General features: G+C 49.1%; 1 protein-coding gene across 3 annotated transcripts; it reads left to right on the top strand.

Moving 5' to 3' along the window:
• The first annotated feature begins 21 nt into the window (after positions 1 to 21).
• On the top strand, positions 22 to 27931 carry HID1 (HID1 domain containing). 3 transcript variants are annotated; one of them, XM_017812149.1, is made up of 19 exons: positions 22 to 162; positions 7845 to 7994; positions 10303 to 10473; positions 13423 to 13536; positions 15116 to 15222; positions 15682 to 15798; positions 16383 to 16605; positions 16992 to 17048; positions 17145 to 17285; positions 17670 to 17760; positions 18416 to 18567; positions 19842 to 19920; positions 20572 to 20736; positions 21917 to 22144; positions 22619 to 22752; positions 24249 to 24329; positions 24720 to 24811; positions 25144 to 25302; positions 25768 to 27931. In XM_017812149.1, the coding sequence occupies exons 1-19, from the start codon at positions 97 to 99 to the stop codon at positions 25829 to 25831; spliced, it is 2391 nt and encodes a 796-aa protein (XP_017667638.1). In that variant the 5' UTR covers positions 22 to 96; the 3' UTR covers positions 25832 to 27931. The 3 variants fall into 3 exon arrangements, with proteins under 3 accessions (XP_017667638.1, XP_017667639.1, XP_017667637.1); XM_017812150.1 differs by lacking the exon at positions 22 to 162 and adding an exon at positions 446 to 653; XM_017812148.1 differs by lacking the exon at positions 22 to 162 and adding an exon at positions 738 to 842.
• The last annotated feature ends 8 nt before the right edge of the window (positions 27932 to 27939 follow it).

Below are 27939 nucleotides of genomic sequence, written 5' to 3'. Positions count from 1 at the left end.
GGAGCCGCCGGCACGGGGATGGCGGCAGCGGCGGCCCGGGGAGCGGCGGCGTGAGGGGACAGCCTTGCCCGGCCCTGCCCGCAGCCGGGCCGCACCATGGGCAGCGCCGACTCCAAGCTCAACTTCAGGAAGGCGGTGATCCAGCTCACCACCAAGACCCAGGTGAGGGCCGCCATCTCGGGCGGGGGGCGACGGGGGGCCCCGCCATCTCGGGAGCCGCCCTGAGGCGCGGCCGGGGCGGGCTGAGGGGGCCGCTCATGCCCGGCCCTGCCCGGAGACACCTCCGGGGCTTCGGGGAGGGGGCGGCCGGGCCGCTGCTCCCCCAGCCCGACCCGGCGAGGGGTCCCTGTGCGGGGGCTGCGGGCAGGGCCCGCCCCGGGTCGGGCTCCCTCAGCGCGGCCCTGCCCGAGGGCCGGGTGCTGGGGGGGTCTGGGCCGGCCCTGCCCATCGCCCTGTCACGGTCTGTGGAGGGGCACCAGCATCGCCAGGACACCGGCCGGGGCAAGGCTGGCAGGGCCCGGCCACTGTCACCGCCTCTGGTGACATCTTGTGCTTTGCTGAGCAGCGTCCTGTGGTAACGGAGCAGACGCTGCTGCCGTAAGGGGTGTCCGCGGCTCCTAATGGATTCAGCTGCAGGTTTACATCACCGCAAGGTTTGCCAGTGCTCCCTTTTCTTTATCTTTCCCCCCCCCTCCTGAATCATGGGTGGAGAACCTTGTCCTGTTTTTCAGTAGTAGCCGATTAAAAGGCCGATGGCCAGCCATGCTGTTGGCAGCAGAAGCAGTTTCCACCTGGGACCTGTGACACAAGGCTTTATTTCTGCATGCTGCAGAGGAGAAGGAGTTAAGTGAAAGTCGGGGCTGTGTGTAGGGAGGGTGGCTGCCTAGAGGTCTAACAGATGTTGTGCCTGTCCTGGGAGTTAGCTTAATTTTTATCTTAACTGGAGAGTCCAGTAGCAGCAGCACACTGGCAGAAAATTAGTAGTCTGTCCTTCTATCTAAGGAGCAGAGGGATTTTTCCCTTTTGAGAAGTCACATCTCAGGTTCTTCTGAGCTACAATGGTGAACAGCTGTTAAAATCCACCTTTGGTTGGTGAGGCAATAACAGCTGCTAAGAAAACCTGGGGTTGATGGCAAAAAGATAGTTAACAATGGGGAATTAATTTGAAAGAAAGGGGTATGGATACAAACGGGTAAAAGGGTAATAGGAGAAAATCTGTGAAAACTCAAGAGATGAAGGCTACGAGTGGGAAATGAATCATAGGTGGTAAGGCTGTGGAAGAGCCTAGAAAAAACATATTGATACTTTCTAAAGCAGTATCACTTATAGCTGCATTGCTCAGGAATGACTTTTGTGAATATGTTCTTAAAAACCTCCAGCTGTGGATGTTTCACAACATCCCTATGTAAAGAGAAAAGTGAATGAATTAATGTTTTAAGGGCTTCTTCAAAGTCTCTTCTGCATGGCAGATAGTTCAGAGTGCCTTTGGACTGTCTAGGCACTGTCAGCTTTGGACTGTCCTTTCTTCATAAGAAAACATGCTTATAAAGTGAGATTGGGGGGTAAATCAAGCCTGTAGGTATCTTCCCAGTCTGCTCTTCACAAAGAAAATCCTGTATGAGGCAATCCTCGGATCAGCAGCCAAGAAGGGAGCAGTTCCCTCCCCTGGTTTATCGACCTGTGTAATGAAAGAAGGTTTACTGGGGCCCCGAATAAAGGAAGGAGCAAAAGCTTCATTCTTGGCTGGATTCATTTCATGTCTCTGTGGTCTAGGTGAGACTGCATGTGGAAAAAGGGTGGAGTGTGGGCACTCCCATATTTACATACTGTGTTTGCCTGTGCAGAAGGCGTGACTGGGCTCTCCTGGAGCCTTCTGATCTCGCAGCAGCAGCAAAACCTCCACGTAACCGCCTGGTCCGTGAGACCCAGGATCCAAAACCAGGCTGCAATAGTGGGCAGAGCCAAAGCTTTCCAAGCTGTTGGCTCACGATATGCTTTGCTTCCTCAGCAGCGTGTCTCCTGTTTTGCAGCCTTCTCTGACATCAGGGAGCTGGACAAATAGATTTTAGTCAAGTCATCAGTAACATGAAACCGTGAGCTTAGAATGCACTGTGAGGTGTTCCTAAGGCTCTGGTGGGAAGAAGTGCTTGAGCAGAAGGCACTGTTCACTCACTGGTGAAGGTTTAGAGTTGGCACTGAAGTTAAATTTTTCTTAAAAGTAAGTTCTTATAATCTCCAGGCTTTTGTTAATTAAAAAAGGAGTGTTCCCATGTAAGCATTTAAAAAAAAAAATCTATAAGGAACGTAACACTTGAATGCTTGTAGCACATGTGGAGCCCAGAGCTTGGAAGTGGAACCAGGTCTGGATGCAAATGGAATTGACTTAATTGATTTTTTTTTTAACTGCCAAAGAGAAACTCTGAAAGTGTGATAGTATTAAAAAAGAAAAATCACTTCAGAATTACTTCAGTGATTAAAAAGGGCAGTAATACCAGAAGGAAGCAATTAGCTTATGCCACAGATGCATATTTGTAATCACACATGGGGAAATGGGCTTTAAGATTTTTACAAGATGTATATTACATTACTCTGCACACCTTTAAATTGGTAGGGCCCATCCTTTTAATAATGAAACAGATGTGCTTTATAGTAGAGAATGTACAGGTCCTCCCGAATTGCCCATAAAAGTGCTGTTTACGTAACAGGTGAAGGGAAATGGATTGTGAGTTTGACAGAGCAGGAAGCTGGTCTGGGAGCCTTAACTGCTGGGGAAGCACCTTTTCTTTTTCCAGTCAGTTGGGAATCCTGCCAGCAACCGAGTGGAAGATAAGAAATTTTGATCTTGTGAATGAGCTTGTTAGATTTTAATGCTAGCTATGCCTCTGCTTTGAAAGAGGCAGGAAAGATCAAACACGAGGGACAAACTCCAGTCCTTTCTTTTCCCCCTTGTGGAAATGCAGGAGTACAACTGGTTGTTAACTTGAGCCTGATAAAAGCACATCTTGAGCTCAGAGAGAGGTCTGTCTCTGGCAGCCCATTTCTGATAGTGTTCAAGCTTGACTCAGCTGTCCAAGTGTCTCAGGTTGATCAGAAGCAAAGTTGCCTTAAAAGCAAAGCTGTAACTAACACTTCACACAGCTGACTTTTCATCTTGGGCTTTCCCTGCCAGATTTCTACAAATCCCATTTTCCAGTTTGCTTTGCAACCCTGTCTCTGCTGTGGGAGCAGAGAACTGGTGGCAGACTCATGAAGTCTCTCCTTGATTCTGCACTGCTAACTGCAAAGATCTTATGGGAAAATTTACCATTGTTCCAAAACTTGTGTGGAGCTGCCATCCTTGGCAGCAGGAACAAAATCTTGTTAGTTATTAATATTTTGAATAAGTCCATCCTCAGGCTTTTCTTTTGCACAGTGGCTAACAAACAGGTGGTACAAAGGTGTGTGAATTGCCTCAAACTAATCCCTGGCCCTGCTGCAAGGCCTGAACTAGAGCTCAATCAAGTGCTGCATGAATGGTCATTACATGCCACAGTTCTGCTCATTTGGGGTGGAAAGGAGCATGTTGCTGTTACATATCTCCTGAGCTTGTGCAGTATGGCTTGGAAACCCTGGGCAGGAATGGAGGACCTGCTCTGCTGTCAGGTGCCAGGAAAAGAAGAGTCCCTGCCCCAAACACCTCGCTACCTTGACTAGTGGGATGCTTAATTGGCATGTTGGCATGAAGCAAAAAGAGAACACAGTGAGGGAGACCAGTGGCTGCTTGTCCCTTTGTTCTCTGCTGATGGTTTGCAGCAACCTTTGAATTAGTTTCAGGACAGTCCTCTGGTGGGGACCTGTTGGGCAATTGTTGGAAATGGGCATTCCATGTAAGTTGTAAGGGCGGAGAGCTCTCAGCTGGGAGGAGGTGCAAACACTCGCCCTGTCTGAGGTTGTGAGGGATTGTGTCTGAAAAAGAAAGTGAAGGTGGTGCTGGCGTCAGGCTGAGGACAGTAACGAATGGGGGAGGCCGTGTCTTGGGAACTTTTCCTGTTTTTAGGACGTGGTCAGCCCCACTCTGTTTTCCTGTTTCCTGTGAGGTATCCTGTTTGCCTGCTCAGGGTTGTGATTCTCTGCTCAGTATCTGGCATGAGGCTTGCAAACCGTCCTCTTCTGACTCCTGCAGCATTTGTTGTGTGCTTCAAAGAACCTGAAACCCAACATTTACAACTATTAGGAAGTAAAGACTGGAGGTGTCCAGTAGGACTGGTTTCACCTTTGTTTGGCCAGCCTGCAGGTGGGAGGTCTATACACCTTGCCCCAGGGAACTGAAGGCAAAAGTCTCCCTCCTTGCCCACTCTGAGATGTCAAATCACCGCAGCTCTGCCCACTGTGTGCTCAGCAACACTCTGGGCTACAGTCACCTCACCCACTGGTGTGGAGCTTGCTTTGGGCAGCAGGGCCCCTCTCTGCTGGTCAGCTCTGTACCTTCAGCAGTCTCTGTGGTGGGGTGTGTGGGGATCAGGAACTTCCTTTGCTCTCCAGATGTGCCAGTTGTGTTTCCGGAGTACAGTCAAGCTGCTGATCCCTCAATTCTTCTGGCAGTGATGAAATTCTAATTCTCATTGCACTGCTGGTGCAGAGCTGGTTGTCTGCGCTGTGCTGGAGGAACGTCAGGCTCTTTCTTACCTGTGCTGCAGCTCCCTCCCTGAAAGAGGACAGATCTGTGCTGATGGGGAGGATCCAAAGCAGCCCCAGCTCACAGCGTTGGTGAGGATTCAGCTCCTCGTTAGCTCTCTGGCTTAGGCACTGTCAAGGCTGAGGTGCTCTGGGATTTGTGACTGCAGCATGTGCTGTACCAACACTTGTACCTAAATCTTGACATTTCCAAATGAAGATATTCCTGGCTGGTGAACAAGACTGTTCTAGGTCTCTGTATTTCCCTTTGCTGTGAGCTGGATAGAGGCTGTTGTATAAGCTCAGCGTGAGGAAATGGATATTTAGATCCCCAGAGATGCTGTGTGCAGAATACAATCAGCTTAAAAACAGCCAGTACTGTTCTATCAAGGAGATGAATATTATGTGGATTGAGTAGCTTCATGATGCCAGACTGGTAATTAAAACAGGGGGGCAGCAGGGATCTGAGTGACTCAGTACTGAATCCGTGTCCCAGGATTGTACACGGGATACCATCTGTTGATGAGGAGCTGCCTTGCTGCAGCTATTAAAAATGAAAGAAACCGGTGTTTTAGCATAATCTGGTTGCCAAGATGGCAGCCGAGACATTACCAGGGCTGCACATCCAGTGTTGCAGTTTGGGTAATCACCGCTGTGCTTCTCCACTCCCTGGGATTTCAGTCGGAGGCCCTGCTCTTCACTCCGTGTTGCGTTGCCATCTGTAAAACAGCGGCTGTGTTCAACCTCTGAGGAGGCCTCAGGCTAGTGGGAGGTAAAGGGATCAGTGTCTGCTGGAGGGAAATGGTTTTCTGCTTCCCCTCTAGATGAGAGTGAAGCCATTATTTATGCATGATGCCCAATTAGCAGCAATTGCTGCTCGCTGTTGTTGGTGGGAGTGGCTGTGGCAGGCGGCCAGGACGTACATGTGGCAATTATACATGTGGTTGTGGTGTGTGGTTGGAAAAGAGGCGTAGGAAGTGTAAGATGTTTCATGCATTACATAGATCAGATTTCCAAATAATTGGCTCTCTTCGAACAGTGCACTTAGAGATGAGATGTGCAAAATAGCTTTCCTTCCATTAAGCATTTCATGCTCAGGTAACAAAGAGCACACAGCTCCTTCACACGCTCAGGAAGCTGAAAGTCAGGCTGTGAACACTGTGCTGTTCCTACAGATTCCCTCTGAGGAGCTGTGACCTTGAACATTCCCAGTTGGAAAAAGTTGCTCTTTCTTTTGGGAAGAGGTTTAGTAGGATCTTGCTTTGGTGGCCAGGTGATAAAATGAGCGTTTCAGCACTAGAACCGAGTTTAGGAAGATACCTAAAAACACGTAGGTTTTTTCTGGTTTTGTTTTTCAAGAGTGGAGAGTCACTTGGGCTGGTTCATTGCATGGCTGGCAGGACCAAGACCAGCAATAAACAGTCTCTGCAGCACTGAAGCGTTAAGGCAGAGAGCTGCAGGGCAATAACCTGCTGTACCAGTCTGGGGGCAGCCAGCCCCGCTCACTTTTTGGGCTTTGGTGGTAGTGACACATCACCTGCCCATGGGCTGGGGCTGTTGGTTCAGGAGGTGACAGCAAAGGGGGCAACGCAGCGCTTCTCAGTGTCAGAGCAGTGAATGAGCTGTTCTCCCCCAAGTGGTGTTGGAGCTGCATTTAGAAACAGCATAGAGCTGGGCAAGTTCTCTGCCTACTACAGCAGAGCTGGGAGTGGGCAGGAGTTGTTTAAATTAAGCACACATTCATATTTTTGTCCTTTTCCCATCTGACATGGTAGACCCGCCCACAGTGCTGATTATCGCCCTTAACGAGGTGCTGTTTGCTTTGGAGCTGGTGCTGGTTGCAGGCAGGAGGCTCCTTCTCACCCCAAACCAACGGCTGGGGGTGCTCAGGTGTGTGGCTCTTCTGACCTCCTACGCGTGCCACCACACCTTGGCATGGCTGGGAAAACTCCTGGAAAAGCTTCCATTTTCCTCTTCTGGCTGAAATCGTGGATCTGTCTCTCTCACACTGCTTGTCATAAACAGGCAGGTAGCTGGACCCTTGGGTGGTTTGAGCACTCCTAGCCGTGTTTGGGCAATGCCTGTCTCTTGGCAAATATTAGTAGTTACTCGGGAAAAGCTGTGTTCAGTTTTAGTCTGGCTGAAAAGTTAAGTCTTTCCCGATCCTTCAGAGCTCCCAGGCTTTGGATGCCTGAGGTGTTGTGTAATGGAGATGTCTTGTTTAACAAACAGTGCTGGTGTTTTCACTTTTGGGAAGAGGCAGGTCATCACCACACTGCTTCTTCAGGAAGGCAGAGCTGACCCTGTGTGGCTGAGCCTCTGCTTCACCTTGAATGGCCAGCGCTGCCTTCTGGCTCTGCAAAGCCATAAAGGGCAAAGCAAGGTCCAGCCTGCTTTGTTCAGCTGCTTATAACCTGACACCCAGGTTGTTGTCAGCCTTTTGATTTTTAAATAGTTGCCACAGTGTCAGGAAGAAATAATGCTGTGACTCTGCAGCCAGCTGTACAGAGCTGTCTGGCAAACTGACTGTCCCTATGGACAGCATCCTGAGCAGTGGGGTTTCAGAGCAGGTAAAAGTGGAAATTATCTGTACCTGCAGAAAAAGTAATGGGAAGAAGTGTGTTCCCAGGGTTGGAGGGGTGAGCTTCTCAACCCACAGGTCTGAAATGGATTGCTTGCTTTGGTCCCCTCCTTCCATCTTCCTCTTTGAATTGCTCACTTAGTGCTTTTTAAGAACAAAGCCTTGGCAGCAACTGGCTGCAGCGAGTCCAGTTCCCTAAAAATAGTTGATGCAGAAGGATCAATTGCATTGTCTCTGTAAGTGCTTTGAGGTGGGTCTGTCAGTTCCTTGGGTCTGTTTGTGCCCTAATGTGAGATGTTCCTGATTGCTTCCTTGAGACTTGGATTACAGTACAAGTAATTCCAGTGCACACTCAGAGCATCCTTGGCTTGCTCTGAAGGTGACAGAGTGCACGAGAACAGCCTGGCCCATGTGCAGTGGTGAGGATCTTGGAATACTTGCATCAGTTGCAGACAAACAGGCAGCCTTGCGTGTGTTGTGGCTCCATGAAAGACCTGGGGATTCCCAATCTGATGCAGTTGGGCACATGAATGTTTTGCTGTTCAACCCCTGTGTTTGGACCTTGTGGAGTGGTAGTTCTGCATCTGTAACCACATTTGTGTCTCTGCAGCCCGTGGAGGCCACAGATGATGCCTTTTGGGACCAGTTCTGGGCAGACACAGCCACTTCAGTGCAGGATGTCTTTGCCCTTGTACCAGCTGCAGAGATCCGAGCGGTGAGAGAAGAGTCGCCTTCCAACTTGGCGACTTTGTGCTATAAGGTAAGGTCGGTGCTGTCTTACTCCTTGGTGCTGTGCTAGCAGGGAGGTGTCCCTGGATCAATAGCAGTGTGGCTCCCAAGGGGAGACAGGTGCCATGTTATTTCCTTGTACCACACAATGTGCTTGTTTGTCCCTGTCTCCTCGTAAGACTCTCAGCCCTTCCTCTCGTGGAAGACACAGACCACAGCTGGTGTTTGGAGCCTTTTTCCTCTTGTTCCTTTCCTGTATTTCACTCTGTCCTCTTGAGTCTTGCCTGTATAAACTGCTTGCTGCTCAGGGGACTTTGTACCTAGGCTGCATATTTGTGGTGAGGCTGATACATCCGATTCCTTGTCTGCATCAAATTGCATCTCACCATGCACCAGTCTGGCTTCAAGCTGATAAATCCCAGAGGGATGTGGAGACTGTCACTGCACAAGTTCGAGGGAGATCTTAAGACCTTTCGTCCTTCTCCTGTGATAATGGAACATTCCTAATGCTGCTTCTGATGTTGCTGCATCCTTGTGTGGAGCACATGGGACATTGAGTCACATTTCCTACCCTGCCAGGTTTGGCAAATTGTCAAGCTGGTGAGCAACAGCCTGAGACTTATTCTGTCTGGAAAAGTGCAGGTGTTAATAATGCTCCTGATTTAAGCCATGTAAAGAGTAGGCTTGAATTTGTATTTGAAAAACACTTGGAATGGCATTTTTCCAGTTTTAAATGGTTGTTGCCATCCTGTTTTTCTTTCCTGTACAAACTGTGAATGAGACCTACTGAATCATAGTGAAGGTACCTCTGACTGTGAATTGCACCTCAGACAAATGCATGTAGTGGATAATTGAGAAAAAATACAAACACGAGGGAAAATGGAATAATTTTTTCCTAGTATTGTCTTTTGGTAATCTGCAGTTTGGGACTTGAGAAGGGTTTATGAGACCTGTAGTGACTACGTAACCCCTTTGACTCTGTTTCTTCTTTCTCCCCAAACCAAGACTAAAATATGTGCTCTTCTCCCTGTTGAAAACAGATGTGTTGTGTTGGGAGACCTTGGGACTGCAGGACTGTTTCTCCATGAGCCCTAGATCTTGGGATATCAGTGTCACAGGAGCCTGCAGACTCCAGAAGTGCCTTTGCCAGGCTGAGGGCCCTGACCTGTGCTGAGTGCAGTGTGCCACTGCAGTGCTGTGTTCGTGGGGAGCACGACAGTGTGGCTGAGCTGTCGTTTACAGTCGTGGCTGGAGACTCAGGCTGTACAGTCATAAATATGCCTGAAGAAATCGTTCAGCTCAGTCAGAGTAGTGTGTGACAGCCTGGGACAAACAGCACTTAAACACCCATTAATGCAGTGACGCAGGCTGGCAGAGTCAGTGACCCAGGCAGTCTGCCATGAAAATAAGCAGGGGCACATGACCTCATGAATTAAAAAGCAGCAAGGTGAATCCTTGCTAAATGTTTTGGGTTTCATTTCCTTCTGTTTCCCCTTGGGATGAGGGAGTAAGAGCGGGTGGGTGCAGCTGTTGGGGGAAGGAGCTGCCTTTTTCTGTCTGTGGGTAAAACCTCCTGCCACTGCCTCCTGGGGCTGTGGTTGCTGCCTGGTGAGACCTGCATCTATTCTGAAAATCCCAGTGACTCTCCACTGGCAGTTTCAGCAGCGATTGGATGGGCTGCAGTCTCAGCCCAGAAGCTCTTTGCAGAACAGCAGTCCTGTTCACAGGGACAGTGGGGAAACCTGGGCTGCCACCCCCCTCTGTTGCAGGACTTTGACAGACTGGGGGCTGTATCCCTTCACTTAACAGTCACAGGCAGCTTAGCTCCCACCTCCAGAGTCAGGAGAGGTCCCTGCTGTAATCACACCAGCACAGACAGATCTGTCAGACTGTGTTCCTGTGTGATCATCCCCTGCCAGCACCTCACACCGTGGAGCACAGTGCTGCTGCCTTGGTCCTGCTGCATCTCGGGTGCTGTGGCTCATTAATCTGATCTGCCCTTTTCAGTGTGTGGTGTCATGGAGCAGTGCTGGAAGGAGCCTTCTGATGCTCTGGCTGTGTCACGTGGCACCACACGTGTGCTGCATGGATTAGCCCTGGCATTTGAGGTCTCTTGCAGCAGAACAGTAGAAATTCAAGAAAGGTCTGTTTAAGATCATTAACCCTATTTCTGCAGTTTCAAACAGCAGCACTGCCTGTACCATTAGACTGAGAGAAAATGGACTCCTAGTAACTGCTTATAACTCTATGTGAGGGTGTCACCAGCAGAACAGACCTGCCCAGTTCTTGCTCCTTTGTGCTCAGGTTAATGATACCTGCCTTGGTTTTGTTTCCTTCAGGCCGTGGAGAAGCTGGTGCAGGGAGCAGAGAGCGGCTGCCACACGGAGAAGGAGAGACAAATCGTTTTGAACTGCTGCCGACTCCTCACCCGTATCCTGCCTTACATCTTTGAGGACCCAGACTGGAGGGGCTTCTTCTGGTCAACTGTCCCCGGGGCTGGCCGAGGAGGGGTCTGTTGCTTGGCACTTATTCTTTCTGGAGGATGATGGGGAGGCTGCAGTGAGGAGACACTTACGTACACTTGGGGGCAACTTTATTGCAGTTATTTCTACTTGGTCAGAAATTAGGTGGCATCTTCTAAATTCTTTCCCTTCCTTTGATTCTTGCTGTTCTTCCTCTCACCCTCAGGTGCTTTGTTGAGCACAGGTTGCTGCATCATCTAAATGTTTCACTTGGGTGTGTAGCTGTTGGAGAGTGCTGGTATGTGAGTGAAGTCCTCTCCAGTATAACTGGAGGTGTGAATTGAAATGAACATAAGAGCTGTACTAAAAGCTATGTGACTTTCCTAGACTGAAATGACCTTGTTCCATTACCCAGAGTTGATTTAAGATTAAAGTCAAACTGCAGCAGGGTGTTGTTTCCACCGGTTTTACAATGTCACATTTAAAGCGAACAGTGCCAGAAAAGCTCTGGGCACCATGACTCAATACCCTGCTTATGAGCTGAGTGATAAATTTTAACCAGGGGCCTAGCCTGAGAGATGAAGCCCACAACTGAGGAAGAGTGGTTAAAGAATTAGGTATTCAAAACTACCCCAACATTCCAGGTGAGGCCACCCCAGTGCAGAGCAGAGTCAGACAATCCCCTCCCTGACCCGGCCGACGATGCTGGGCCTGATGCCCCCCAGGACACCGTTGGCCCTCTTGGCTGCCAGGGCACTGCTGACTCATGGCCAACTGGCCATCGACCAGGACCCCCAGGTCCCTTTCCCAGCACTGCTTTCTAGCATCTCATTCTCCAGTCTGTCCATACATCCAGGGTTGCCCCGTCTCAGGGCCAGAATCTGGCACTTTCCCTTGTTGAACTTCATGTGGTTTTCCAGTCCTCCAATTTGTTGAGGTCTCTCTGCAGGACCTCCCTGCCTTCGAGGGATTCAACAGCTCCTCCCAGTTTTGTTTCATCTGCAGACTTGCTTAGTATGCCTTCCAAGTCCTGCATCCAAGTCATTTATGAAGCCATTGAAGAGCACAGGGCCCAAGATGGAGCCCTGTGGAAGACCACTAGTGACAGGTCACCAGTCTGATGTTACCCCATTCATTACTATCCTCTGTGCTTGACCTGTGAGCCAATTGCTCACCCACCACATGATGTGTTTATCCAGAAGGATTCTGGTTGGTACAGTACAAACTTGCCCCTTGTGCTGCCTCTGCCTGTCACCTCTAATCTGGTTCACCTGAGGCCACTTCAAGGGGAAGTTCTGGGTGGTGGAAAGGGAAGTCTTTGCTAGTCCTGCTCTGTGATCTGGTTGATTGGGAGGGTGGTGGTTGCCCATCCTTTCATCTCTGCAGGGGCCAGGAAGTGCTGAAGAGGCTTAACAATGGAGCAGCTTGTTTTGGGAAGCAACATGCAGGGTGCCTGGTGCTCTGAGCCAGCCTGGCTGCTGTTACTCCTATGTTTCTGCTTTGTTCAGCACCTAGAAGAGAGAGTTTCTCAGCCTCAGAGTGCTGGGGTCACCCCAAGGCAATCCAGCCCAGTGCATGTGTGCTGGGCTGGGGAACCCTCCTGCTTGTTGTGCCTCCTGAGTGTGGGTGGAGCTGTTATGGTTCATTGTGCTTGGTGTGCTCCATCATTTAACTATCTGCAGCTGTAGGGCTGGGATAACAAATACAGCCCTGGGATGTTAGGGAAGCTGGGGTCATGTCTAATCTAGAGGCAACAACTTTGCTGTGTGAAGGCTGATTTCTCTCAGGGAACTGAAGATGATGGTATGGACCATTAGTAAATATGTCTGTGATTATCCTTCACCTGCTTCACGATGCAGTGACGGATGGCGGAGCTCCCAGAGCATGGATCCACTCTCTAAGGGAGTCTGTATTGGGTTCAGATCTCCTGGTTTGTTATGTGTCACCCATTTTGGATGTGGTGGTACCCAGAGCCTGCTGGGATTTTTTCTGGCAGTTGGAGTGATCTTAGCAAAGATCATTCTTGGAAAAGAAATCCCCTTGCACCCTAATGCTTGTCATTTCACCTCTGACCATGAGCCCAAGCAAAACCATCTTTGCTGGCTCTGTGCACCCTCTCTGTGCCTCTCCTTGCACTCGGGATCTGTTTGCGGGATCCTTCCTGCTGTCACCGGCACAGCCACACAGACCATTATCTCTGGGAGCTGCCTGCTGTGATTGAAGAGCCGTGTGTTGTGCACAGGCTGACAGAGGCCTGGCTGAGGTAGATAAGCTCCTGCCATTCCTGCTCCCTGCCTTTCCCTCAAGCACCAGTGTGTGGTGGGGAAGGCCTCCCATCCAGGATATTCTTTGACAGGCAGGATCTGGCAAGGTTTCCCGTGGCAACAGCTGCAGAGGAGTAGCCATGCATGGTTTGAGTGATTGCTTTGAACGCTGGAGATGGCAAATCCTCTCTGCTGTTGTGCCTTCTCTGCCGTGGCGGGCTGAGGTGGCCCTTGTGTGATGCACGGAGCCTCTGCCGGTTCTGTCACCTCCAGTTCTGGGGAGCCCATGCGGGACTTTGAGAGGTTTTACACCTTATTACTGCTGGTTGGCTTCTTCCTTTTGATGGCTCTGTGCATCATCCGAATCACCCTCCTTTGTGACTGTAAAATCCTTCTCTCTGTAAATGCTTCCCTTTCCATTTGTCTTCAGTAAATCAACCATCTCCACGTGGCAAGGTCCATCCAATGCTACTCTTCTGTTACGTCTCCAGGCCTTTGTCTGCTCAGTTTGCTGTCATTAAAGAGCTTGTTCCTGTTTAGTCACCACCATCCAGGGGAACATTTCTTTCCTGTGCTGACTGGGTTTTTGTGTTTCTCCTTCCTGTTCCTTTGCAATGTCTTGCGTCCCTGTGTGTTTTTGGGGAGTGTATGTTCTCTTGCTGTGTGATACTGGTGTTACTGTGTGCTCTTTGCTATCCCTGGGCTGACAATGCTGTTCTGTTTCTCACCTCAGGGAGATGAAGATGATGAAAATGCTCGGCCACTGGCTGAGTCATTGCTCCTTGCTGTCACTGATCTGCTCTTCTGCCCCGACTTCACTGTGCAGAGCCACCGGAGGAGCACGGTGGTGAGTTAAACCATGAGATTATCTGCATAGGGGCAGATGAGCTGCATGGTGGGGGGTATCCTGGAAAACTCCAGCAGCTTCCTGCAAACCTGCAGGCAGGAAAATATGGAGTTGCCGAGATTGAACCCACAGTGTCTAATATTGATCAGCATATTGCGTTCACTGTGTGGTGTTTGTGCCTTATAAAACAGGTGTTCTGAGACAGCTGGATGAGTCCCAAATGGAGTGGCTGGCAATTACCCCCACAATACAGCTCACCCATCAGGAAAAGGTGGTTGTGCTGGAAAACAATTGCTTTTCTGTTGTTCCCAGCAGAGCAGAGACCTTTAGCACCTTGTTCCTTTCTTTGGCAGTTTGGTGCAGCCTGGGGCAGGAAGCATCTGTTTGCCTGAATGAGTAGATGGTCTTTGTTGTGTCTTTCTACCTCCTCTCCCTCTTTATATCATGGCAACAAAGACAAACGTGTTCTGATCCTTATGGTCTGTGCTTCAGAGGAGTTCCCTGAAGCAGGGATCTCCTACCAGGTGTGCTAAGAACAGGTTATGGTGCATCTACCTCCCTCCCTCTCTCCCATCAGTGATTCTGGTGGTTTTTGTAGATCTGGTCTATAAGCAAAAGTGGGCATCGCTGCTTTTGGTGTAGCTCTGATGTAAACTAAAAATGAGCATGCTAAACCACTGTGTATTTGATGGCTGCAAAATTCCCTGACAAACCTGAGGTACTAAATTGATTGCTTGAGGTTTCTGAGTAGTACAAAGAGCGTTGAAATCTGTCACCTGAGGGTGAAGGGGCAAGGCTGGATCAGAGCTACCCCTGTGCTAAGAGTAAGTGGGAGTGGGGCTGAAACAGATGGACTTGCTGTCTATTGTTGTCAGTTGGGATGGCTTGCACAAGTCGGGGTGACAATGTTTATTCCTGGGAGAGCCTCCCCCCACCACCTGCACCTGCGATTTTCACTTGGCAGCAGCCAGACTGGTTTTTCAGTGCCCTGGGCAACTAGAATGAGACACTGAGATTGTGAATGATTTATGTTCCTTGCTGTTGGCTGTCTGTCTGCTGCCTGCAGCCTCTGTAGCCTTTGCCAAGCTGGCTTCCCTCCCTGGGCCTGGTCTGACTTCAGGTTAGGAGAGAGATGGTACCACCACCTCATGTTCATGGCAGAGCATGTGACCCCAGAGATACAGGTCATGTTGGATATTTGCTGAAGCAGCATTTGAGTAAAGAGGAGGAGTAAGAACTGTGAGGGAATGGGCAAAGAAGAACTGAGACTCACCCATGTTGTTTTGCTCTTTGTCCTCCCACTGAAGTCAGCCCTTATGTTATGGCTAGAAATGGATGCTCCCTCCATCATGCACAGTGCCTGCATTTCTCTTACCCCTTACTCACCAAGGCTGAGCTCTTTGAAGACATCAGCACTTGCTTTTTTTAGGCATGGGAAGATGCTGCACAGACCCAACTGTCTGGATGCTTCTCTGCTGGTTTCTTTGGTAGAGAGAGTGGCTGAACTGCCTTGGGTACCACTAATGCTGCCAACTCTGGCTCTTGCCTTCTGTGGTCCAACCTCTTATTTCTCCCACAGGACACAGCAGAAGATATCCACTCCATTGACAGCTGTGAGTACATCTGGGAGGCAGGAGTGGGCTTTGCCCACTCTCCACAGCCTAACTACATCCATGACTTGAATAGGTAAGAGCTTCTGCAAAGGCAGAATGGAAAGAAACTGGCTCAGGAGGGGGAGATCTGGGGGAGATGAGCTCTTAGCTTCTGTGGGTATCTGTGATTCCCAAGGGGCTTTCTGCTTGCTCCTTTCTGAGCTAACAGGACTGGCAACATAGAAAAAACCTCAGCTGACCTTTTAAATAGCTTTTTGTATTATGATATGGGAGTCAGAGTGTCTGCAACAGAAACTGGATAAACGTTGCTGTTCTGGAAATGCCTGGGAGCTCTGTACTGGATTTCTCTTTTTGTAAGCAGCAGTTCTGCCGAGCTTTGTGCCAGTGAAAGCTGTATTGCTTAGGAAATTAAATGGGCTTAGGTCTTTCTGGGGAGGATTTTCTAGATAGGACTGAGCCTTCCTTATGTGTTGTTGTGGTAAGTGATTGTGCCTCCTGCTCCACACCTTGACAACTTCTTCCTTCCTCTCAGAACAGAACTGCTGAAGCTGCTGCTGACCTGTTTCTCCGAGGCCATGTACCTGCCTCCCTCCTCAGACAGCAGCAACACCAACCCCTGGGTACAGTTTTTCTGCTCTACAGAAAACAGGTGAGGGTGAAGGGTGGGGCCCGGGTGCCAGGGGGAGAAAAACCTTTAGATCTCCTTCACGGAGTGTGTTGGTAATGGGGGGACCATAGGACTTGCTACCTCCAACATCCAGGGGCTGTTCCCTGCTGTAGACTGCATTCGTTTGGGATGGTGGCGTGGCACTGCAGCAGGTGGTTGTGTTGGATGAATGCCGCCCTCTAGTGACATTGTCTCCTCTGGGACTTCCAACTCCTCAGGTGACACTCACCCTGGGAAGCACAGACCTGGCTGAAGGCAGACAGTTTTGTCTTTCCAGGGCCTAGAGAGCTTTGAGGTCCTTTCCCCTTTTCACACTGCTGCACAGGATTCCTCTGGGAGGCCGCATGGCCTTTTTCATCTCCCCTTCCCTCTCAGCTGTAGTCCAGGAGACCAGCTTGGCTCTTGTCTCTGGGCTGCTCAGTCATGGGTCACTGTCCCAGGTTAAAGAAGATGATGGTATTTTATCATGACTCCAGACTCTGGGGGAGAGGGATGCCTGTCCCTCCCTAAAGGCAGCACCTTTATTTTCCTGCTTCTGCCTTCTGAAAGTGTTTTCTCCTCCTCAGACATGCACTCCCACTCTTCACCTCTCTCCTGAATGTTGTCTGTGCCTACGACCCGGTGGGTTATGGGATTCCCTACAACCACCTGCTCTTCTCTGACTACCGCGAGCCTCTGGTGGAGGAGGCGGCCCAGGTGCTGATTGTCACTTTGGACTATGACAGCTCCACCAGTTCAAGTCCCACCGTGGATGGCACGACCACTGGCACAGCCATGGATGATGTGGATGTGAGTGACACTGGGGTCTGTATTTGCTGCTCTCCTGAACTCCCTGGGGTCCTCCCACACCAACTTGTATTGAATGGTGAGCTGTGGGGCCCAGCACTGCTTTTCCCCCTGCAGTCTGCTCTCTCTAATCCGGTCCTACTTCAGTCCTGTAGGCCACTAAACACCTGTACATGACCAAAACACTGGATTTTGGTCACTGCCTTGAATAGGGAGCATGTAAGTGAAAAGCCCCTGACTTTACTATTCCCTGCAGCGCTCTGTCTCCTTGCATTTAAAACTGGATCAGTCAGAGGAAAGCTGAAGTGAGGGACATTAGTGGTCACACTTTGACTTCCTGAATAAATTTTGTTGCCAGTAAGCATTTCCCTCCTTTTCTTTGAACACAGCCTCCTGGACCAGACAATCTGTTTGTGAATTACCTCTCAAGGATACACCGAGAGGAGGTAATGTGCTCCCATCCTGCGCTGTTTCCTGTCTGATTTCATGCTGATTGCATTATCCCTGGGCCCACCACAGTCTCTTTCCTGGTCTGTTGGCAGGATTTCCAGTTCATCCTGAAAGGAGTGGCTCGCTTGTTATCAAACCCGCTGGTCCAGACCTACCTGCCAAACTCTGCCAAGAAGATCCAATTCCATCAGGAACTCCTTGTCCTCTTCTGGAAACTCTGTGACTTCAACAAGGTGTGGATCTGCTTGTTGCTGGGTTTTGCCCCACCTTGTCTGGTGTGGCTCTGGCTGGACCGAGCCCTGGTGAAGGGCTGTGGTGGGTAGTTAGCAGTGGCTCTGGGGTACTGTGGTCAGCAGCACTGCTCCCTGCTGCAGGGGCTGGGGGTCTGGATGTGGGGACAGCCTGTGAGGGGGGCTGCAGCTCCTGAAGGTCTGTGCTTGAGAAATTATTATAATAATCCTACAAATAACACTGGAGTTGAAGAGCTGGTGCATACACCAGGCTTTTTTATGTTCTTGAGAGACTAATTAGCTCAAGAGTACCTCTCCTGAGTCCTGCAGATGATGCAGGAAACCAAATATGCTTGTGATTGTCTGAAATCCTCCCTTTTCTTCCAGAAATTCCTATTCTTTGTGCTGAAGAGTAGCGATGTTCTGGACATTCTTGTCCCAATCTTGTACTTTCTCAATGATGCCAGAGCAGACCAGTGTAAGTTGGTTGTTTTCAATATTTGGTATGATTTGTGCTTGACAGTGGAGCTAGAATGTTTTTAAGATACTTTCTCTCTACCACTTACATGTGACAGCATCTCAAGTGTGTGTTCCTGACCTTCTAAGACATGGAGTAGAGTGGTTCAGTTAGTTGGGTTTTAATGTTTCTAACAGACTAGAAGCAGGACATGATCTGTCCCATAATATAGGGAAGGGAGATTCTTCCTTAGCACGTGTTAACTCGTATTGAGTCCTCATGTTGAAAACTCTGTCCCTGATCCCATGAGGAGGGAGAAATGAGCAATCCTCTCTTGCCTTGGGAATAAATCACGTATAACTCTTGTCACTCTATGGTGGAGAGAAGTCAGATCTTCCCTACTATGATGAGAGGTTTCTATCAAGAATATAATGAAGAAAAACATGATCTGTCCAAGGCTTAACACTATAGTGTTACATAAATGTGCTTGGGAAGGACACTGGCACTGACAACGGAGGGAGCTCTGTGGGATGTCCCTTATCAGGATAGTTTGGTCTGTGCACTTTTTTTTCAGTCCCATAATGTTTCTCCTCCCTCTTCACTGCCCCTCTGTCTCAGGATTCCCCTGGCCTCACTGTGACACGTGGAGTTTTTCTGTTTTTTTTTTCCTCTGCAGCACGAGTGGGCTTGATGCACATTGGGGTCTTTATCCTGCTGCTTCTCAGTGGGGAGCGTAACTTTGGGGTTCGCCTGAACAAGCCGTATTCTGTCCGAGTGCCTATGGATATCCCTGTCTTCACAGGGACACATGCAGATCTGCTCATCATAGTGAGTATAGCTCCAGCAGCTCTCCTCTGACCCTCCCAGCTCCTGCTTCATACCTTTCCAAACAATTGTTCTCCTTCAGTGTACTCACCCTCCCTAGACTGGAAGCCCCCAGAGTAGCTAGAAAGTGTGTGGGATGCATCTAAGCACTGGCGGGATCTTTGCACACTGTTAACCTGAAGTGGTGTGTCTGGCAGGCGGTTGGTTGGAATTCCAAGAGGTGCAATTCCGTCTGCATGAGATGATCCCAAAGAACAGGATTCCTGATGGTGCTGGGCTGGTGTCCAGAGGACTCTGGGATGGGAGCATGAGTGGGATGGGAGCATGGCCTGTACCAGACTTGACTGTAGGTGGGGAAGGCAGGAGATCCGGCTCTGTGCCAGGTAACCAGGGTTGTGTGGAGCACATCTGTCAGTGGGAACAACAGTGATACCAAGCTCAGCCCTCCAGCTTTGTGTTGCTGCAAGGTTTCATTCACCTTTCAGTCTGCCCACAGCACTGCCTACAAAAGCTGTGTGCTTTGCAGTACCAGCCTCGGGTGGTTCCCTCCTGTCGTGTTAGTGCTCGTTTGCCAGAAAAGAATTATCTAAGCAGCTTCTCGTAAACCTCCAAAAGGAGATTCCCATTAGAAGGAGTAGGAAGAAACCTGTCCACCACAACTGCACTTGACGCTATGTGTTTTGCTATTACATTCCATTAATGTTTTAATTAGGTGTTTTAATTATGGTCAGGACTTCTCTACAGATATGCCAGCTAGAGTTGGAAAGGCCGAGATTGGGAATGTCTGAACTGGTTACAAGGCAGTTGAATCTTTCCATGTCTGAGGGTGTAGTTAAAAATAGTACAAACATTTGAGTTAGAAGTTCACGCTAAAATCAGCTGTAAAATGATTAATTCTGTAACATTTCAAACAGCTCTCATAAGGGTTCAAAGTCAAAATCCATTGGAAGTAAAGATGTCTCTTACTTCCTGGTGGTTTAGTTTTGTCCCAGGCTGCCTGAACATTGTGGAACAGCTCACAGTCAGTTTCTGTTTGTGGTGTTGTGGGGCCCTAATCATGTTCCCAAAGGATTCCTTGCAAATGAAAGCTTGTACTCGTGGAGCGCGAGTCTGCAGCGAGAGCAGCCTTCCCCACCTGTGTAATTGTGGAGTGTGCAGGGCCCTGCCTAGGAAGGAATGGTGTCAGGAAGCGATTAGTGTGGGGGTGGCACTGGTTTTGGTTGAGAGGGTGCTTTCAGTAAGGTACTGCCTTGCTCAAGAACTCCTTCCTTCCACAGGTCTTTCACAAGATCATCACGAGCGGGCACCAGCGGCTGCAGCCTCTCTTCGACTGCCTGCTCACCATTGTAGTGAACGGTGAGCACTGTGGGGTGAGACCACAGCGTGCAGCAGGGACAGGGATGGCTGCTCTCACTCCCCTCTCTCTGCACCCCTGCCTGTGTCCCCTAACACTGACCAGTGCCCACTGCTGGAAGCTCATCCTTTCCAGTCCGTGCTGGAGGTGCCAGATGCAGATCAAGGCCTGCTGCAGGGTCAGATGGGGCAGAGGCAGGGACAGCAGAGTCCTGGAGCCCATTTGGGGTGGCAGAAGGACATTTGCCAGTACGCCTGGTGCATTTGGCAGTGCTGTTCCTTTCCAGCAGGGAGTGCCACCTCCCCACGGTGGCAGTGGCTTCCCTTGGGCTGAGTGTCCAGGTGGCTTCAGTTGAGAAGCTTTTCAGGAGGCACAGCAGAGATGCTGTTGCTAATGTAAAACTAAGCAAGACCCTCTAAAAGCAGCAGTGCTTCCCTTTACTAGGCAATGTCTCCGTTTCACTTGTTTTGTATTTGGAAATGCTTCTGTGGAACCCTGTTGGGCTCAGCTTTCTCAGAGGCTTTCTCAGAAGTGCAGGGTGGGAAGGCGATAAAAGCAACATTTTTAGTGGTGTATCTTTGAGAATAAAACCTTGGTTTTATTGGAAAGAACCTTGGTTCTTTCTCCAGTTTTCATTTGTTTTCCTTCCACAGTGTCTCCATACCTGAAGTCTCTCTCCATGGTGGCTGCTAACAAGTTACTGCATCTCCTGGAGGCTTTTTCCACCACCTGGTTCCTGTTCTCTGCTGTCCAGAACCACCACCTCGTTTTCTTTCTGCTGGAAGTTTTCAACAACATCATTCAGTACCAGTTTGATGGTAAGAAAGTGACTGCTGTGTTTAGTAGGTTTGCACCAGTTTAGTCCAAGAGAACATGAGATGGAAGTTCAGAGAAAGTCCAAACAGATGAGGTGAGAAATGTAGAAATCAGCTACATGGAGCCTTGCCTAGGATTGAGAAGTTGAATTAGTAGTTAATCGTTGTTGGGTCCTGACCTAGAGAAATTGTGTTAGAGCAAAATGAGATGACAGCTAATTGTCAGCACAACCTCAGCCTCCTGCAGGCCAGAAGATGAGATGGATAGAGGGAAAGAAGAGGGGAAAGTGAGTGTGTAACACTGAAGCTGTGACTGGCTGAATGCTGCTATGAAACTGCTCATGTTGCTCAGCAGTGCAGGTGATGGGACCAAAACAACTTCCATCTCCTTAAACATTTAAAGTGCTTCTCAGTTCTGCTCTGGCAGATCACTGAGGCTGAGGACCAAATAGCCCCATCCAAACAAAGTTCTCGCACTTGCTACTTTCCAGGAAATGCCTTCTGCTTCCCCTCTTAAAAGCATGACCATCTTGTACCTCAAAGAAATAATAAAGTGAGGTCCCTAAAGCTGCTCAAAACTTAATGTTTTATTTAAACCTGCAAATCAGGAATGCCCATTCTGCTTTCCTGATGGAAATCCTGCACGTGGTGGTTGCCAAGTCCAAAACCAGCCTTTGTGGGTATAATTTGTGTCTTATATTAGAGGATGGTTTCATTCTGTTCTCTGCTATCTTGCAGGCAGTAAGAATTGTGGCAGTTTTGCTTCACTATTTCAAGTCTGTTTCTTCTCAAATGAAGTGCCCTGATTTGTTTTGTGAATTCTTTTGAAGATGCAGAAATGTTCAATCTTGGCTAGTAACCTTTTTGTCCAAAATAGGTGCTAATATGTGGTTTAAATGATCTTTTTTCCTCTCAGTTGTTTGAATATCCCTCTCCAAGCCATTTCTTGTCAGCCTTCCAGCCTAGGAAGGGTTTCACTGAATTTTCTGTACTGCTTTGTGGTGGATAAGAGGATATTGAGCTCTGCTCTTTCTTCCCTGTGCCGTTGCCTTTGTGGGTGGTAGCAGAGTTCTCTGAGCTTGCAGTCTCTGCAGTCATGCTTTGTGTACCCCGTGAGCTGTGCTGTATTGGCAGAGCTCTTTGGGCCTCACTTCTCTGGTTGTTTTGTTGCTGTGATTCCCAGGGAACTCCAATCTGGTCTATGCTGTTATCCGCAAGCGGAATGTGTTTCACCAGCTGGCCAACTTGCCCACGGACTCCCAGTCCATCCAGAAGGGTCTGCAGCGCAAGAAGAAAACCCCTGAGCCCATTTCTCGCACCAACTCCCAGGATGGGGTCTCCATGGAAGGGTCACGTCCTGCTGCCCCTGCTGAACCAGGGACACTGAAGACCAGTCTGGTGGCTACTCCAGGTGAGCTTTAGTTTACCTTTGGAGCAGGAGAGAGGCTTGTTTTCTCTGTGAGATACGTTGTGGACTCACCCTTTCACTGGGTGTGGAGAGATTAAGAGTTTACATCTGTGAATAACTTAACTGCCTTTCAATCCGAGTTTCAGATCAGTTTGCCCAAGCTGATCACAAACAAACTGCCTCGAGTTTCTCTCCTGTCAGGCTTGGTGTCCACGTGGCCATTTGCCCTAATCTTGACCTATTGCCTCAGTTTAACTATATCTATGTGAATCTATGTTCCCCTTGCATCAGGGAGCATTTTCCTTGAGACAGACTTCTCTGGGGTGGTGAAATCAAGGCTCAGTCTTGCTTATCCAGTTGAAAGGAGAGGATTTCCAATGTCAGCAGAGGCATAGGGTGTCTGTGCATCATAGGTCAGATAAGACCCCCCTCCTTTTAAACATATTTAATTCACTTGTGTTTCTCTTTTGAGCACAGGAATTGACAAGCTTACAGAGAAGTCTCAGGTGTCAGAGGACGGGACCATGCGTTCCCTGGAGCCCGAGGCTTCCCAGCTCTCTCCAGAGGGAAACCCACCCGCAGCCCTGAGCGATGGGGAGCCCTGGAGCGGGGTAAGGCCAGACAGTGGTGTGCAGGGAAGGTCTGGGATGTGAAATGAGCAGAAATGTGGTGCTTAGAAGACAAGGTCTGGTTGGCCCATTGAGGAAAGGCATCGTATTAAAGGCAGTGTGGACATGTGCACGGTGCTGGAAAACAACGTGGTTCAGGAATGCTGTTGCATCATCTTGGGTGTTTCATGTTTGTGCTGGTGACACGAGCTGGGGCACGCGAGTGAGCTTTCTCCAATGTGAGCACTACTAAGCAGCAGCAAGGGCATAACTGCAAAGGCATATATTCCTGTTCCCGAGGTTTTCAACTCTCGTTCTTACTGCTGCTTCTTTTTCCTCTCCCTTCTGGGATGGAGAGCTTTACCAGAATCTTCTATTAGCTGGTGAACAGTATGTTCCCATGAGGGCTTGGCTGAGGTACTGTCCTCAGAGTGGCTTTGAATAAATTGGAATAAACAGAATATCCCAGGATGAGTTTTACTTACCCTTCCTGGCCTAGCCTGGTACCAGGTGAAGGCCCATGGTCAGTGAGGTATCTTAAGCACACAGCTAATTATGTTGTCATTATGTGAGAACTTGCAGAAGAAAGGTTTTTTTCTTCTAGCAGCCCATAAAACCTAATTGTGGGTCATTCCATCTGTGTCCAGCAGCTGGCTCGAGCTGTTCCCCAGTCAGAAAAGGACTGGCACAGCACTATCAGCTTTCAGTGGCTTCCAGCAAAGCTCTGCCCCAAACTGGCTGTTTCTGGTTGTGAAGGTGATGCATGAATGAGCCCATGCATGTGGAGGTGCAGGATGGCTGTTGGAAGGAAGTGCTGTTCCCATTTATTTTGTAGCAAAGTCAACTCTAGGCCATAGTAGTGAATGGTCGGGGTGCCTTGCTAAAGGAAAAAGCCTCTCCATTTTCACCTCATGCAGAGATTGACAGTGATTTTAGAGGATTATTTCCTTTATTCCTGCTGTGAATATGGAAAGCCAGGTTGAGTGTGTCATTCCTCAAGGGCAGGAGTTGTTAGGTAGGAGTTGCCAAGAGCCCAGCCTTGGAAAAATGCTCTTTAAGATATTCCAGGATGGACACCAAAAATCCCAGAGATACTCAGTAGACAGAGGTTGGAAAAGCTGTGGCTCTTAGCTCTTTAATCCCTATGCCAAAAGAAAGAACCATGCCTGAGTTGTTTGTTGTCAGTCCTGTTTTAACTCTCCCACAGTGGATTGTTGCAGTAGGGTGTCAGAAGTGGTGACTGGAGTTGTGACCTTCCACAGGGTCCTCCAACTTAACCACATCAAATATTGCCACTGCCTGGTTCAAAGTGTATGGATTTGGTGAATGAAGGTCTGGTGGGTTTGATGCATTCTAGGGACAGGCTGAGCTATCTTTCCCAGCAGAGCTCTGGAAAAGCTGTGGGGAACATTAGCAGAAAGAGGATTGTATTTCTTGCTCTTAAGTGTGATTTGCTTTTGTTTGTTTTTTGTTTGTTTAAAAATAATATTTACTGATAGGAGGCATCACACTCCCGGCGGGATCGAAGGCGTCTCTCTAGTGCATCCTCCAGTGCACAGTGGACTCCAACTCCTGACTGGGTAAGGGAATCTGGGCAGAGGAAATAAATAATGAGGAAAAGAGTTGTGGCAGAAATACTTCACACACCCCCTTCCCTACCATCAGAAACTCTCCCAGAGCAGCATTTCCTCAGTGGGAATGTCTTTGACTTGTGGTCAAAGCTCCAGAAGTTTACTAACACCTGTAAAGAAATATTTTGTTTTACCTGTTTTAAGCCAATGCCCCACTGATTTCATTGGATGCCTCATAATTCCAGTGCTCCGGGATTTATTGTATTGTTCCTGTGCACTCAGTTCATCCACCAGCTTCGTAATTTTTGTACACCTCATTTGTCGCAGAGATTGCAGAGACAGCTGCATTAAAACTGCTAATGCAGTGCACTGATTTCCCTGCTGCTTTCCTACCTATAGGTGATGTCTTGGAAGTCAAAGCTTCCCCTGCAGACAATCATGCGGCTCTTACAGGTGCTGGTCCCTCAGGTGGAGAAGATCTGCATTGACAAGTAAGTAGATTTTTGGAGAGGAAGGGCTGTGCAGTGTGTAAGGAGCTCTGTGAGGTTGGCAGAGTCTGAATTTGGAGAGCCCTTGGGGAAAGCTTGTAAAGCATGATTGAAAACATCACAGGCTCAGCAGAGATGTTATTCTCCTTGCCAAACGTCGTGTTTGTCTGATCCCTTCTCCGCTCTGTTTACAGAGAGGGTGTGTGTTCTCGCTGGCCACGCTCGCTGGCTCTGTGTCTGTGTCTGTGTCTGTTAAGACTGATACCTTGTGCTGCAGCAGTCTTGGGGGTGTCTGTGGGCCGTGCTGAGGATGTTCCTGGCCTGTCTCTTCGCAGGGGTCTCACGGATGAGTCGGAGATCCTCAAGTTCCTGCAGCACGGCACCCTGGTGGGGCTGCTGCCGGTGCCTCACCCCATCCTCATCCGCAAGTACCAGGCCAACTCGGGCACTGCCATGTGGTTCCGCACCTACATGTGGGGAGTTATTTATTTGAGGTAAACCAGCTGGGTACAGTCTGAGTTGGTCTTTTCCAGTCTGACTTTTGGGGGGCCTGTAGAGGGAATAGCGTGCACTTGGCCGGCTCTGGATCGTCTCGTATTTACAGGATGGAAAGGTGTTGTTCCCTTGGAAGAGACTTGGATGAATCGGCTGCTCCAAAACTTTGAGTGGGTGTCAGGAAGGGAGTTGTTCTGCGAGTACTGATAGTTTGGGAACTGGCAGCAGCAGGGAATGGAAAAGCTGCCTAGAGGGTCTGGTGCAGAGATTTCATGCAAAGCTCTGGCTTTGTGGGATGTTGTGGATACTGTCATCCCTTTCAGGTGCATTGTCTCTCAACCAGTGATTTCCTTTTATGCAAAGCTGAAGGTGTGCTGTGTAGGCAGCTGTAATCTTGGCTGGGAAATTTGAATTCCATGTACCTGGCCACAGAGAGTAAAGTGGCTCTTGTTTTTCTCTCTCAGGAATGTGGATCCCCCAATCTGGTATGACACAGATGTGAAGCTGTTTGAAATTCAACGGGTCTAAGAGAGCACTTACCTCTACTGAGAGAAATACACTGGATCTAAGGACTGCGGTGTGCTGCTTCATCACAGCTATTCCTGCATTTCACATTCAGCTGAGAGACCAAAAGGACAATCACTTCATTTACCTCCCTGTCATTTAAAGCTTTAATTGGGACCTGCTTGGACATCCCTCCCCCCAGCTCACTTCTCTTCCCCCACCCTTCACCACGAACCTTGAGTGAAAGATACCTAAGGGATTGTCCATTGTTGTGGTTGCACTAGAAATCAGACTGTTCTTAGCTCCTCTGTTACTCTTTTGCTTCTGGATGTGGTTTGGAAACCAATCTGACCCTGTCCTTGCCCTGGTGAGAGTCAGCATTTAATTGAAAAAGACTAGCTGTATACTGGGTGCAAGGGAGAAGCTGCTATTCCTGCAGGAGACAGGTTTTGGAAACTGCAGTTACTTTCATGTGGCTCCACAAAGTTTCCAGGGCATCCCTTCTGGCTGCAGGTGTCTCCCTGGTGTCTCAGTTGTATATAGAGAAGTCCTTCCCATCCAAAGGAAAGGAGATGATGTTGAAGGAAAACTTTGTGTCTCAGTTCCGAATCTCTCTACTCCTTTCCTGGAAAGCTGCTTGAAGGGGTTTTCACTGGTGTGACTGAGAAGTTTTTCCTTGGCTTCCAGGCCCAGCAGCCTGTCCTTAATGGTGGGCTGTTGCAGGGGAGCATGTCTGGCTTTGGAAAGCCCTCCTTAATCCATGTGAGCACACAGGGAGGAAGGGACTGGCTCAGTGAGAGCAAGGAGAAGAGACCTGACTGTTAAACTCTTTAAGTCTTCTCCTGTTGACTGAAAGGACACTGTCACCTGGGTTTGAAAGGAACCATATCCTTCCATCTTTGCCTGCCAGGCTGATGCAATGCAGGAGCAGAAGGGTCTTTTGCACACTACTGTCTAAGGCAGGGGTTTGAGGGAGGCACTCAGGGAAGTTGTAGGAGGAATTTGGAAGTTGTAGGAGGAAAAGCATCTCCATGTCAGTAGGGAGTGGGGAGTGCTGAGGCAAAGTTGAATTCTTCAGGGCATTTTGCTAGTGACCAAGTTATTGGATCTTGAATGTATTGGGTCCCAAGCATCCCAAGGGAAGTCTGGGAAGCCAGAAGGAGAATTGGTGGGAGACCCACTGTTGTTGGATTGGTTCAGTAATGTGGGGTTACACATTGGTGAGTGGAGACATCCTGGGTTTTGAGTCAAATTTTATATTCTGCTGGGAGGGGCTGCTGTCTTAGACCTGTGTGGTCTTTAGATAGTGAAAAATGAGAGGTGCTGTCATGAACTGAGACCTTTCTCACCAAGCATAGTCCTTGGTGCTCTGGTATTCAGGCTCTTGGGAGGATCATTAGTCATGAACTGTTTGCCACAGCTTAGAACCAGTGCCATCACTGCATGGAAGCAGGTCCCTCATGTTAAAGTGTGTCACACACTCTGTGACCTTTAAGCCTGGTCTAAGCTTTGAAGCTGGAGTGATAACAGTGTGACCATCCTCTCCCAGAGAGCTGCTGTAGTGTGCTACCAGCTCCCAAGGGTCTGCAGCCAGGTGGTTTCCTCCCTTGGGCACTGAAAGGGGATGGAGTCCTAGGCCAGTAGAAAGCTGAAGTAAAACTCAAATGATTTTCTGAAGGATAAGAAATATGTGACATAGAGAGAGGTTATTCCCCCACCTGCCTCCCATCTCCAACCCACTTTGCCACCCAGCACTACTCCCATCCTGACCCCACCTCTGTTCAGGTGTAAACAGGGTGAGGTCTCTGTTTTACTTGGAAAATCTCTCGTCTATAAGAATGTGATTTGGTGGGGCCGGTCTCTGATCGTATGGCACTCGCACCTCACAGCTGGAATGGGGCATCCCGTGTCCCACGTGCTTGCCTCTTCCCTCCCATGGATCTGCTGGTTCTCACAATCTCTTCCGTCCTCTCTTTTCTGCTTTGTTTCTTTGTGAGTTTCTCTGGAAGCCTTTTTGTTTGTTTCTTGGTGTTTGGAGTCTGATCCTTGTTCTGTGGAAATCAACTTGCACTGTAAACTCTTTGCTTACTTATGGAGAGAAAGATAAAGATTAACTGAAACATGCATTTGAT

This window comes from Lepidothrix coronata, unplaced genomic scaffold, assembly GCF_001604755.1.
Source record: "Lepidothrix coronata isolate B3197 unplaced genomic scaffold, Lepidothrix_coronata-1.0 Scaffold34, whole genome shotgun sequence".
NCBI lineage: Eukaryota > Metazoa > Chordata > Aves > Passeriformes > Pipridae > Lepidothrix > Lepidothrix coronata.
This window is presented reverse-complemented; position numbering and strand designations above follow the sequence as displayed.